Source organism: Aquarana catesbeiana, linkage group LG06 (genome assembly GCF_042186555.1).
Source record: "Aquarana catesbeiana isolate 2022-GZ linkage group LG06, ASM4218655v1, whole genome shotgun sequence".
NCBI lineage: Eukaryota > Metazoa > Chordata > Amphibia > Anura > Ranidae > Aquarana > Aquarana catesbeiana.
The window spans coordinates 293,795,578-293,810,599 of record NC_133329.1 but is presented as its reverse complement, the minus strand read 5'-3'; the positions used below and the strand labels follow the sequence as shown (position 1 = coordinate 293,810,599).

Below are 15,022 nucleotides of genomic sequence, written 5' to 3'. Positions count from 1 at the left end.
TAAAGCACCTGGACCTGATGGCATCCACACACGGATCCTAAAAGAATTGAGCTCTGTAATTTCAAAGCCATTGTATCTAATTTTTAGGGACTCATTAATGACGGGAATAGTACCGCTGGATTGGCGCAGGGCGAACGTGGTGCCTATATTTAAAAAGGGATCAAAGTCTTTACCAAGTAACTATAGACCTGTTAGTTTAACTTCTATAGTCGGGAAGATACTGGAGCGTTTAATAAAAGACCACATAGACGAGTTCTTGCTGGAAAAAAACATTTTAAGCAACAGACAGCATGGGTTCATGAAAGACAGAAGTTGTCAGACAAACCTGATTTCTTTTTATGAAGAGGTAAGTAAAACCTTGGACAGAGGGGTGGCTGTGGACGTGGTTTATTTGGATTTTGCAAAAGCGTTTGATACAGTTCCGCACACACGGCTCATGTGTAAGTTAAAGTCTACAGGCTTGGAAATATCAGTTTGTAAATGGATAGAAAACTGGCTAAAAGACAGAATTCAGAGAGTAGTGGTTAATGATTCTTACTCTGAATGGTCTAAGGTTATCAGTGGTGTACCCCAAGGTTCAGTGCTGGGACCCTTACTCTTTAATATCTTTATAAATGATATTGGGTCTGGGATCAAAAGTAACATTTCTGTCTTTGCAGATGACACCAAGCTATGCAGTGGAATAACGTCCTTACAGGATGTCTCCAATTTACAAGCCGACCTCAATGCACTGTCTAATTGGGCGACTATGTGGCAGATGAGGTTTAATGTTGAGAAATGTAAAGTTATGCACTTGGGGGCTAAGAATATGCATGCATCATACATGCTAGGGGGAGTACAACTGGGGGAATCTGTAGTGGAGAAGGATCTGGGGGTTTTGGTAGATCATAAGCTCAATAATAGCATGCAATGCCAAGCTGCGGTTTCCAAAGCGAGCAAAGTTCTTTCTTGTATTAAGAGAGGTATGGACTCCAGAGAGAGAGATATCATTTTGCCCCTGTTCAAATCATTAGTAAGACCTCATCTGGAATATGCAGTTCAGTTTTGGACACCAGTTCTCAAAAAGGATATCGTGGAACTGGAGAAAGTGCAGAGAAGGGCAACCAAACTGATAAGAGGCATGGGGGAGCTCAGCTATGAGGAAAGATTAGAGGAACTGAATTTGTTCACTCTTGAGAAGAGGAGAATAAGGGGGGATATGATCAACATGTTTAAATATATAAGGGGTCCATATAGTGAACTTGGTGTTGAGTTATTCACTTTACGGTCAACACAGAGGACAAGGGGGCACTCTTTACGACTGGAGGAAAAGAGATTTCATCTCCAAATACGGAAAGGTTTCTTCACAGTAAGAGCTGTGAAAATGTGGAATAGACTCCCTCCAGAGGTGGTTCTGGCCAGCTCAGTAGATTGCTTTAAGAAAGGCCTGGATACTTTCCTAAATGTACATAATATAACTGGGTACTGACATTTATAGGTAAAGTTGATCCAGGGAAAATCCGATTGCCTCTCTGGGATCAGGAAGGAATTTTTTCCCCTGCTGTAGCAAATTGGAGCATGCTCTGCTGGGGTTTTTTGCCTTCCTCTGGATCAACTGTGGGTATAGTATTGGGTATATTGGATTGTACGTTTTTTTTTTTTTTTTTTGTGGTTGGACTGGATGGACTTGTGTCTTTTTTCAACCTGACTAACTATGTAACTATGTAACTATGGACAGCCGCACTCAAAAGTAATCTTCGACCTTTATTTAAGTATAATCATAAAAATACATGCCACAGCATCACAAAGCAGGAAAGTTGACGCGTTTCACACTGTAGTCAGTGCTTAATCATAGCTTATGATTAAGCTATGAGCTATGATTAAGCACTGACTACAGAGTGAAACGCGTCAGCTTTCCTGCTTTGTGATGCTGTGGCATGTATTTTTATGATTATACTTAAATAAAGATCGTAGATTACTTTTGAGTGCGGCTGTCCAGGATTTTTCGTTTACCTCTCAATAACCAGTAAGAGAGAGTGAGAGCGATAACACCAAATTTAACACTCCTGCTCCCCATTCACACCTGGGACCATGTAACACTAATGTGTCACATGACACCGGGGAGAGAAAATGGCTAATTGGGCCCAATTTGGAAATTTTCACTTAGGGGTGTACTCACTTTTGTTGCCAGCCGTTTAGACATTAATGGCTGTGTGTTGAGTTATTTTGAGAGGATAGCAAATTTACACTGTTATACAAGCTGTACACCCACTACTTTACATCGTAGCAAAGTGTCATTTCTTCAGTGTTGTCACATGAAAAGATATAATAAAATATTTGCCAAAATGTGAGGGGTGTACTTACTTTTGTGAGATACTGTATCTCAGTGTTTTGTTGAGTAGCCACTGTCTGAAAATAGACATGGAGGCTCAAAGTTTGAAAATTCCTTGTTTGGCACAAAGCATGTTCACGTCATTGTTCTAACAGTTACTGTTTACCAGTAGGATGGTATACCCATAGCATGAGAACCCATGTTTGTTGGTTTTCCTCACCACATTGGTACTCCATATGTCATTAAGCACCCCAAACCTGGAGTCCAGTTCTAAACAAAAGCCCAGTCCTGACAGCACAAGGTTCCCCACTTTCTGTTTTCTTCAGGGGTGGTATAAGAATGTGGGATAAGTGTGTACAACGTACCTGATTAAATTACTCATTCAATAAAAGGAATTAAAAAAAAAAAAAAAACAGATAAAACAAAAAGGACAAATTAAATCAGGAGACTTTCGTGATATATTTTATACATGTTTAATAAAAGAGTGACTGGGGTGCTGTTTTGTCTTATTTTTCATAAATAGTTTATTTTTACTTTGTGTGCTTTTTTTTTAAAGCTAAAGTTTAGCTAATAAAAAAATCCCTACAGCTTTAGTTACATCACTTCCTGTAATGAAAGATGTTCTACAGTGTGCAGGCAGCTGGATCCTGTACAAATCTTCACTTCAGGGGTGCCTGTCCTCTTCCTGTCTCTAAACATCTGGGGCTGCAATGGGTAACCACTTCAGCCCCGGAAGAATTTACCCCCTTCCTGACCAGAGCACGTTTTCTAACTGTGGGGGGATGGGTTAGCTGTGACACGTCACTGATCTCTGCTCCGATGACAGGGAGCAGAGATCAGTGACACTGTCACTAGGCAGAACGGGGAGATGCTTGTTTACATCAGCATCTCCCCGTCGTCCTCTCTGTGAGGCGATCGCGGGTATCCCCGCAGCGATAGAGTTCACGGGACCCACGACCCGACTCACGGAGCTCCCACCCAGTGCGCACGCAATGGCACGGCGGGGAATTCAAATGGGACTTACAGGTACGCCCATTTGCCCAGCTGTGCCATTCTGCCGACGTACATCGGCGTGCGCCGGTTGGGAAGTGGTTAAAGAATATGTAAACAAAACATTTCATAGTCCTGATATGTGCCTGCTGTACCATGTACTTGTATGAAAAAATATCCTCTTCTCTTTGTACTGCTTCCTTTGTGAGAAATACCTGGTCATTCTGCCAGTCTCCCTGCTTTCCTATTGAAAACTGACCTCCCTGGGCATAAGAGCACAGCTGTGATGTGCTGAGAATTCAGCCTTCTCTCCTCCATTGATCAGACGTGTTCTGACATGCCCCCTCTGCACAGCTATACACTGGGAAGATCAGTGCTGTTTCTCTTCCCCTAGCTGTCTTTTTGGGATAAGGAGAATTCTCAGCCCTTTGTAAGCTCTGGTTCCTGTTACCTGAACTTCACATGTTTGTTGCACACCTGCAGCAAGTCCGCATTGCATGACTCCAGATCAACTTTCTTTGCAAACATTCTGCAAGTCTGCTGCAAGTTCTGGTTCAGTTATGTTGTGCAATAGTCATCCCACCACAGGGGTCACTGTGGCTGAATTTTCATGCTGTAGACTTGCGGAGTTCTTGCTGTAGACTCACCAACTTTGCTCTTTCTAGAGACTTGCCATGCAAATTTGCTCCAAATTGGAAAAGTGTCAACTAGAACTTGTGCTTCAAGTGCTCTGCAAGTGTACAACTTGCCAGTGAAAATGTGCAGTAAGTTAAACAGACTTACAATTCAACACTGCCACAAATTTGTGGCAAGTTATCCTTGCTATCTGGGCATCAGCACTGTGCTGGTACTTTCAGAAAAACATCGGACTTACTGTTTTTAAAAGATGCTGAAGCATATCAGGGAGATACATGCTTATAGTCCTCCAGCCATGTAAGTATTAGCCCATACACTCACCGGCCACTTTATTAGGTACACCTTGCTAGTACCGGGTTAGACCCCCTTTTGCCTTCAGAACTGCCTTGATTCTTCATGGCATAGATTAAACAAGGTGTTGGAACCATTTCTCAGAGGTTTTGGTCCATATTGACATTATAACATCACTCAGTTGCTGCAGATTTGTTGCCTGCACATCCATGATGCGACTCTCCCATTCCACCACATCCCAAAGGTGCTCTATTGGATTGAGATCTGTGGAGGCCATTGGAGTACAGTGAACTCATTGTCAAGAAACCAGTGGTGAAATGATTTGAGCTTTGTGACATGGTGCATTATCCTGCTGGAAGTAGTCATCAGAAGATGGGTGCACTGTAGTCATAAAGAAATGGACATGGTCAGCAACAATACTCAGGTAGACCGTGGTGTTTAAACAATGCTCAATTAGTACCAAGGGGCCCAAAGTGTGCCAATAATATATCCCCCACACCATTACACCACCAGCCTGAAACGTTGACACAAGGCAGGATGGATCCATGCTTTCATGTTGTTTAGGCCAAATTCTGACCCTACCATCTGAATGTTGCAGCTGAAATTGAGACTCATCAGATCAGGCAACGTTTTTCCAATCTTCTATTGTCTAATTTTGGTGAGCCTGTGTGAATTGTAGCCTCAGTTTTCTGTTCTTAGCTGACATGAGTGGCACCCAGTGTGGTCTTCTGCTGCTGTAGCCCATCTTCTTCAAGGCTCGATGTGTTGTGCGTTCAGAGATGGTATTCAGCATACCTTGGTTGTAAATCGTATTTGAGTTACTGTTGCCTTACTATCATCTCAAACCAGTCTGCCCATTCTCCTCTGACATCAACAAGGCAGTTCCATCCACACAGCTGCCACTCACTGGATATTTTGTCTTTTTTGGACAATACTCTGTAAACCTTAGAGGTGGTTGTGTGTGAAAGTCCCAGTAGATCAGCAGTTTTTGGAATACTAAGGCCAGCCCATCTGGCACCAACAACCATGCCATGTTCAAAGTCACTTAAATTCCCTTTCTTCCCCATTCTAATGCTCGGTTTGAACTTCAGCAAGTTGTCTCCACCGCGTCTGGATGCCTACATGCATTGAGTTGCTGCCATGTGATTGGCTGATTAGCAATTTGTGTTCCAAAGCAATTGAACAGGTGTACCTAATGAATTGGCCAGTGAGTGTATGTCTGCAGTATTATTTGGGGAGCCCAGTTTGGTTTCATATAAAAAAAAAAAAAAAAAGTGAACTTGGTAGATTGAATTAAAGGAATGGATTTGGGTAATCTTTGCGGAGCAGTGTTTAAGTTTTCTCACCTCTAATAATAAAAATGATAATAATATCACACATTCTTTTTTATCTCATGTCACAGAGGATGACGATTTGGAAATCTTCACTGATACCAGACCACCAGGGTTCAATGCCAACCGCAGACGGAGCAGAGCCGTGCTGTATCACCTCTCTGGGCATTTGCAAAAGCAGGACAAGAGCAAACTCAAGCTAAATAATGTAAGCTAAGTTGGTTGTAATAAATGTACACTTTGACATATATTTAAAGCTTTAAATCGTGGAGCCCATTCCTGCGGGGCAAACTTATAATTTTATGTCAGGCAGTTTCTTTGTTAACACCAATTAAGACAACATGGAATAAGGTTCTTAGTTTGAAGCATGGTCTCCAGCAGGAGCACCTCAATGCAGGCTTTGCTGTATCTGTGGAATGTTGGATTCTGGTCAATCAAAGCAAGAGCAAACTGGAACTAAATATTACACCTTTACTTTAGGGTTTAGAGGGACAGAAAATGAAATAACATTGTTATTCTCAATAGTAAAACAGTTCTATATGAGTTTAATGTTAATATCAAAGATAAGCAAACCAAACATCTGCGTTAGTGAACTGTGGTAGATCAGCCAGATTCAGCACCAGCATACTGGATGTAAATCATTGCCTCCTCCTCATCACTGGAAATACTTTTGTCCAGCTATCTGCTAGTAAAAGTCACATTGTCTGAATAGCATGACTTGCATATACATGCCTTAACTTTATCCACTGTTCCTAAAGCATTGCCCCAAACATACAGTGCCTTGAAAAAGTATTCATACCCCTTGAAATTTTCCACACTTTCTCATGTTACAGCCAAAAACGTAAATGTATTTTATTGGGATCTTATGTGATAGACCAACTCAAAGTGGCACATAATTGTGAGGTGGAATGAAAATGATAAATGGTTTTCAACATTTTTTACGAATAAATATCTGACAAGTGTGGCGTGCATTTGTATTCAGCTCTCTGTACTCTGATACCCCTAACTAAAATCTAGTGGAACCAATTGCCTTCAGAAGTCACCTAATTAGTAAATAGAGTCCACCTGTGTGTCATTTAATCTCAGTATAAATACAGCTGTTCTGAACAAACAGCATCAGCAACAGCATGAAGGCCAGGGAATATACCAGACAGGTCAGGGATAAAGTTGTGGAGAAGTTTAAAGCAGGGTTAGGTTATAAAAAATATCCCAAGCTTTGAACAGCTCACAGAGCACTGTTCAATCCATCCATCCATCCATCCATCTGAAAATGGACAGAATGTGGCACAACTGCAAACCTACCAAGACATGGTCGTCCACCTAAACTGACAGACTGGGCAAGTAGAGCATTAATCAGAGAAACAGCCAAGAGGTCCATTGTAACTCTGGAGGAGCTGCAGAGATCCACAGCTCAGGTGGGAGAATCTGTCCACAGGACAACTATTAGTCGTGCACTCCACAAATCTGGCCTTTATGAAATATTGGCAAGAAGAAAGCCATTGTTGAAAGAAAGCCATAAGAAGTCCTGTTTGCAGTTTGTGAGAAGCCATGTGGGGGACACAGCATACATGTAGAAATGTGTGGCGGAAAACTAACACTGCACATCACCCTGAACACACCATCTGCACCGTGAAACATGGTGGTGGCAACATCATGTTGTGGGGATGCTTTTCTTCAGCAGAGACAGGGAAGCTGGTCAGAGTTCATGGGAAGATGGATGAATACCTGTTAGAGTCTGCAAAAGACCTGAGACTGGGGAGGAAGTTCACCTTCCAGCAAGACAACAACTCTAAGCATACAGCCAGAACTACAATGGAATGGTTTAGATCAAAGCATATTCATGTGTTAGAATGGCCCAGTCAAAGTCCAGACCTAAATCCAATTGAGAGTCTGTGGCAAGACTTAAAAATTGCTGTTCACATATGCACTCCATTCAATCTGACAGAGCTTGAGCTATGTTGCAAAGAAGAATGGGCAAAAATTTCACTCTCTACATGTGTAAAGCTGGTAGAGACATACCCAAAAAGACTTGCAGCTGTAATTGCAGCAGAAGGTGGTTCAACAAAGTATTGACTTAAGTGGGCTGAATACAAATGAATGCCACACTTTTCACATATTTATTTGTAAAACATTTTGAAAACCATTTATCATTTTCCTTACACTTCACAATTATGTGCCACTTTGTGTTGGTCTATCACATAAAATCCCAATAAAATACATTTAAGTTTTTGGTTGTAACATGACAAAATGTGAAAAATGTCAAGGGGTATGAATACTTTTTCAAGGCACTGTATGCTGCTTTGGATGCTGTTCTGCCTCCAACAGTGTGACCAACCCTAACTATAGCTATACAGAACTGTGAAAAAGATGGAGCTGATGGGTCACTTTACTGGTCCATTCAGCTGTGAGTGTTATTTGAGCTTTAGATATTTTCCGACATTAGAGAAAGATTGCTCCTGAAACATTATTTAACTCTAGCAAAGGCTGTTACTCTTCAAGTTGAAGTGAAACTGTTATGGCTAAGGCAAAATCCATCAGTTAAGGGATTACTAGCACAGTACTGGTACAGTTTGTAAAATCAACATCTGCCTCCTAAATGGCACATATTCAGGACTAATACAAATGTACAATAAGAGCTGAACATACACAGAACAGGTACTGCTTCATGAGTGATTCACAACAGCACATTGCAAACGATGCTGCATGTCCTGCAAAGGATATACAGTGCCATAAATGCAAGAAAATGGGACACTAAAAAAATCTGCTGCACTTCTGCTGCTAGACTAGGTTCATGAAGTTGCTTCCACAGATGTTACTTAAAGTGGCATTCCAGGATTGATCTAACTAAACTAAAAACTGCTGCTTCTCCCCTTCTAAATCCTATACTAACTACCCTGTAGAAGATGCTTATATTTACCTATTGTGAGGGTGCTCCGGTCTGGTCATGTGATCAGCTCCCAGCGGCAGCTTCAGGGGAGAGGAGGGACAGGTGACAATGGATGCCCCATTGTAAGACTCATGTTGACGTCACCACCAAGGCATTCCAGCAGTTGCTGGCTCACTTTCCTCTCCCCTGAAGCTGACCAATGGGGAGATCATGTGACTGGACTAGAGCAGCCGGAGAATAAGTAAGTATGTGCATCTTCTTTCTACAGGGTAGTTAGTATAGGAGTTAAGAGGGAGGTGGGAGTAGGTTTAAGGTTAGTTATATTGATCCTGGAATTCCACTTAGTGTAAATGTGATGCTTCCATTCTAGATAAACGTTTGTGCACTCCAACTATTACTTACTGTGTCTGCTAACAAGGGCTACTCCATTATCCTGATACTTGATGCAGGATCTGCTGTCTCTATACTGCCTGAGGAAAACTACCAGAAGTACTTTCCAAATGAACCACTTACTCCATTTACTCTGAAACTGGCTGGATATTTTGACCTTTTGCCTGTGCTTTTTGCTTGCCAGTGACTGTAAAAGTCACAAGTGTGAAAGCTGAATTTCTGTTTCATAAAGAAAGCCACCGCTTTTCTGGGCTGGGATCTTTTTGCTGCACTATATCTACAATTGATGGTCTTCTCAAAACAGCTCCAGTTGTCCCTATGCTACAAGTCTCCAAAATTAAACCACCCAGCGACACCTCAATGGGCTTTTAGGATGATCTAGATTGTTATGTTATTCTTTTATGTTTATTTTGTTTTAGTGTGTTACTTAGAATTCTACTCAGCATTATACATACACTGTATTGTAAAAAGTATTGGGACACCTGCCTTTACACGAATATGAACTTCAGTGGCACCCCAGTCTTAGTCCGTAGGGTTTAATATTGAGTTGGCCCACCCTTTGCAGCTATAACAGCTTCATTTCTTCTGGGAAGGCTGTCCACAAGGTTTAAGAGTGTGTCTATGGAACTGTTTGACCATTCTTCCAGTGCATTTGTGAGGTCAGGCATTGGCAAGGTCCATAAAGACATGGATGAGCGAGTTTGGGGTGGAGGAACTTGACTGGCCTGTTCTGACCTTAACCCAATAGAACACCTTTGGGATGAATTAGAGCGGAGACTGAGAGCCAGGCCTTCTTGTCCACATCAGTGCCTGACCTCACAAATGCACTTCTGGAAGATTGGTCAAACATACCCAAAGACACACTCCTAAACCTTGTTGACAGCCTTCCCAGAAGAGTTGAAGCGGTAAGGCTACTTTCACACTGGGGTGTTGGGGGTAAAGCGCTGCTATTTTTAGCAGCGCTTTACCATAGTTTTTGCGGAGGTTTTCGTCCGCTAGCGGAAAAAGGGTTAAACCGCCTGCAAAGCACCACTGCAGCTGCAATATGCTGGTGGTTCGGCGTTGCTGCCCATTGATTTCAATGGGCAGGGGCGCTTTAGGAGCAGTGTATACACCGCTCCTACAGCACTGCAAAGATGCGGCTTGCAGGGGTTATTTTGGCGTCCTGCCGGCACACCGCTCCAATGTGAAAGCACTCGGGCTTTCACACTGGAGTGAGAGGAGAGGCTTTTTACAAGTGCTATGCGGGTTCTATTTTTAGTACTATACCGCCTGTAAAGCGCCTCTCTGTGGAAGCAGCCTTATAGCTGCAAAGGGTGGTCCAGCTCAATATTGAACCCTGTGGACTAAGACTGGGATGCCATTAAGATTCATGTGCGTGTAAAGACAGGCCTCCCAATACTTTTGACAATATAGTGTATATTATATCTTCTGCCTTTGTCATACCTTTAGGAATTCTTGTTTTTAAGTACTGGCTTTACCTTTAGATTGCACTTAGGGGGTTTGTCCCTGTAACCAGTGTAATCCTTTGGTGGGGTCATCTAGCAGTGTTGTGGACTATTATAAAATGTCATTTACATATGTGTATATAATATAATATGTTAATATACTTTCATTTGACCTAGTGGTTTTTTTATTACGTAAGCACGGTATGGATATGGAAATAATAATGCCGCGTACAGACGATTGGAATTTCCAACAACAAATGTTCGATGTGAGCTTGTTGACGGAAATTCCGACCATGTGTAGGCTCCATCAGACATTTTTTGTCAGAATTTCTGACCAAAAAAATTTGACAGCTGGTTCTCAAATTTTCCAACAACAAAATCCGTTGTTGTAAATTCCGATCGTGTGTACTCAATTCCGACGTACAAAATTCCACGCATGCTCGGACTCAAGCAGAAGAGCCGCACTGGCTATTGAACTTCCTTTTTCTAGTCACTTCGTACGTGTTGTACGTCACCGTGTTCTTGACGTTCGGAATTTCCAACAACATTTGTGCGACCGAATGTATGCAAGACAAGTTTCAGGCAACATCCGTCGGAAATAAATCCAGGATTTCGTTGTTGGAATGTCCGATCGTGTGTACGCGGCATGAGAGTTTGCTTTGGGATTATTACTGAATAATTTTGTTTTTGATATATTTTTGCATATGTGTACATATATGTTTATATATTTTTTTCAACCTCATATATTTAATAATTTTTTTGTACGGTTGTTTTTTTAAATATTTGTCACCCAGTCTATTGGTGGCTGTTTTGTAGCTCCATTTTTTTGATTCTTTTTTTTTTGCTATATTCTTTATAGTTACACATACTTGTAATTTGTGTATTTGTATTTTTTGTGTGTCATTTCTTTCACTGTTGGATATTTTGCTTCCTTTTTCAAATATATTTGGGTTTTTATCCTCAACTGGCTTCACCTGACAGCTTTCTGTTTTGAGTATGTGAGTGTCCATGGAGTACTCAGTAATGAATAAGCACTGACGTGTGAAACGCATTTACTGGCTGTCCTGAAGCTGTGTGTTTTTGTCCTTTTATTTGCACAAATGTAATCAATGAAGAAGCCTGCTTTTGTACATTGGAGTGCCGCTACTTCTGTCTTTCATTTTCATTCACTGCAGTTGTGGACCGAGCTGGTACCCAGGTATATTCAGTGATTGTAGATCTCATGCGGGTCAGCCTTGGAACATTGTGTACCCTGTGTGTTCTTATAACAACAGCTCCAGTTGCTCCTATGCTACACGTTTCCTAAGTTAAACCACCCAGCGACACCTCAGTGGGCTTTGCGGAGAACTTTGTACAAAAATGAATGTGCAATTAAATGTGAAACCAGTGTATCCAAAATTGTGACATCTAACCTTCTCTGTAAGAAAAGCTGTTTTCCACGAAATAAAGAAATTACTAGAACAAGATGTGATTGAAAAAGTAATGAATCAGAACAGCTATCTCCTATTGTGGTGACAATAAAGAAAACAGGAGGTATTAGATTCTGTTTTGACCTTTGTGAACCAAATAAAGCTGTTGTTATTTATAGTCACCCCTTTCCACATATTGAAGAAATATCTTCAAAATTCAAAGGAGCTATATTTTTTCCATAAGTGCATATCATCAAGTTTTGCAGAAATAAGAAAAGTATAGGCCTCACTGAATTTATTACCCATGAGAGCCTCCTCTGTTTCAAGTGTAAACCTTATGGATTACCTTCAGTGCCCAGTTGTTTTCAAAGACAGAAGTTTTCAGTCCTCAGTAACGTCTGGATGACATAATTGTATTTTGTCCAACTCTGTATCTTTCTGACAATTACCTTAAAATTTCTGTAAATCACATTGAATCTGCACGAATGAAACATGATCTTTCTAATGCTGCTTGGAGCAAACTCAACTGTCATTTCTGGGTCACATTTTATCACAAGAGTGACTAATGCCTGATCGCGAGCATGTGACTTTCAGACTACATGCCTTCTTAGGTCCTACTTTATGGTATTCCAAATGTATTCCCAAGTATGGTTCAATAGTCAAGCCATTGGGAGCATTACAATGTGGAAACGCAAGCATGTTCAAGTCGGAGATCACCTAGTGGACATGTGCAATCATTTGGTCCAAATATAAATTTGGACTAATTTTTGGTCATTCAGAGATTCGGATGTATCCAATCTCCAAATAAAGTTGTAACAAATTTAGTTGAAATTCGTTTACTTTAATTTTGCATATTTGTTTTCTAACAAATTCCAAATTTTCGGAAGGATTCGAATTTGGATCGGTCAAGAAATGATCCACCGATTCGATTTCTGTGTGAAGAATAGCTGGAGGTTAAGGAGTGGGTTGGAAGCTAGGCACAGAGCAGCAGGGACGTCGGTACACCCGTGGAGGGTGCCGGACGAACAAATGTTTCCATATAAGCCTATTTTATTCGATCTGGTGTAAGTAGAACTTTTATTAAATTCGTGTGTGCCTTTTAAACGAGTGTTGCGCAATGAGTCTATCTTCCTCTTCCATGTGCTTTGCTGAATGGTCAGACTCTGGAGTTCCTTTGAAGGGTAATCACTGTGAGGGATATCTCTCTGGAATCCAATCAATTTGGCTGGACAGCTAAAGTGGTTATACCTGTAGTGAGGGGTGAATTCTTCCCGAAGTGCTTATAGACCTTGGGAAGTCTTAATATCTGGTCAGCAGATATATTTACCATACTTATCCTGTGGGGAGCACTGGTTGTCTGTACCGATTGAAATTGGATTGACACTCCTTTTGAGTTCACTTTATGAACTCTTAGTTGGAATTTTGCCCTTTTTTTTACTATATTTTAATAGATGAACTTTTGTGCGCACTATATGTATTGATTATGGAGTAACAGCGCAACACTTTGATTTTTATTTTTATGTTATGCTGTGTGAAGAATAGCTGATGGTTAAGGAGTGGGCCGGGAAGCCAGCTACCACGTCCTTAACAACTGATGACTCATCAGAATGTAAACACGATTGCTGGAAAATACAAATTTAGAATAAAAAATAGTGTGGGCTCCCCCCCCTAATCCATACCAGGCCCTTCAGGTCTGGTATGGATTTTAAGGGGAACCCCACGCCAAATTGTTTTTAAAAAACGGCTTGGGATCCCCCCAAAATCCGTACCAGACCCTTATTCAAGCAGGCCAGGAAAGGTTGGGGACAAGCGAGGCCACCCCCTCCTAAACCATACCAGGACACATGCCTTCAACATGGTGAGGTGCTTTGGGGCAGGGGGGCTCCGCCCTCCCAAAGCACCTTGTCCTCATGTTGATGGGGACAAGGGGCTCTTCCCCACAACCCTGGCCCGGTGGATGTGGGGGTGCGGGGGGGGGACTTATCAGAATCTGAAAGCCCCCTTTAACAAGGGGACCCCCCAGATACTGGCCCCCTATGTGAATCAAAAAAAAAGGTCAAAGTTAATAAAAACACAACACCAGTTTTTGACAAGTCCTTTATTAAAAAAAAAACAAAAAATATCCAAAAAATAAATGTCCCCTGAAGAATTCAGCCTGGCCCTCTTATGCCCAAACAGGCAGGTAACCAGGGAAGTTGTGAGCCCTAAGCCTTCCCACCTCATCAGGAATATTTCCCTGTTGCTAGTGCTGTCCCTACCAGGTGGGGTACCAGTCCCAACTCTACGAATCTGCAAATGTGTGCCAAACCTTGGACCAAGGTCTTTAACTAGGCTCTGCCTGACTCAAGTTGGCTGCATGAGTCACATGAGGTGACAGCATCCAATTGGATGCTTCCCCAGTGACCCAGGAAACCATAGAGGAACTATATTCCTCTTTACTTTCTCTTCAACTGCAGTGCGGCTGCAAAAGAGCTCCACCTGCAGTGGGGGTAAGTAGACAGCATCTGCCTACACATTTGTCTGGAGCCACTTACAAACAGTGACAGCAGTCTGAGGACTTGAAGATGCCGACAGAATCTGCAATGAGGGGTGGAATTCGGCCTGGCCAGTCCACACCCAAAAGCGAGGCTTCCTTAAAAGAGAGAGGTAGACATAGTCCCTGAACTGGCCCTACTCCTCTGGAACCTTTCCCTGACTCTATGCACTGCCCCTGTCAGATGGGGTTCCTGACCCTATGCTAGCCACCAAGATAAAGCATGCAAACCAAACTTAAAATGACTCAAGATGGCTGCTCTGACTAATCGTACAGCAGTCCCCCTGTCATAGAGGAACCAAGTTCCTTACAACTTCCTTCCCCTTTTGCACTGCCGCTTTGATTGAGCGTCACTTGTAGGGGGGGAGTACAGACTTCATCTGCCTGCATATGGACTTGAGATTATTAAATGTGTATAATGGTACCAGCATTCCAAGTATAGACAATATATAGGGGGAAAAATAAGGGGCTTTTAAGGTACCAGAAAGAGTTATAAAGAGCATACAGTATAATTTATTTAGGCAATCATAAAATAGTAATACTGAAGCCTGATATAGCAAGACTGACACATAATTAAAAATACTACATCACCATACTCATAGTCCTCATGTTGCCTGTCTATTATTCTAAATAATGAGATCATTGTCTTCTAAAGATCCATTTATAGCATAATCACCACATTATTGGAAAGAGATGAGCAACTGATTTCTAACTTTTCAGAGGTTGATAGTGGGTAAACAATCTAAGTATACAATACAAAAAGAAATTATAAATAATTATTGACAATAATATCTAC

General features: G+C 41.7%; 1 protein-coding gene across 1 annotated transcript in view; it reads left to right on the top strand.

Moving 5' to 3' along the window:
- LOC141146828 (voltage-gated delayed rectifier potassium channel KCNH8-like) overlaps positions 1 to 15,022 on the top strand; it is a 758,049-nt gene that overhangs the window by 535,889 nt on the left and 207,138 nt on the right. The window contains exon 4 of the mRNA XM_073633462.1: positions 5,631 to 5,767. Coding sequence (XP_073489563.1) covers positions 5,631 to 5,767 — 137 coding nt within the window. The remainder of the gene's footprint in view (positions 1 to 5,630; positions 5,768 to 15,022) is intronic.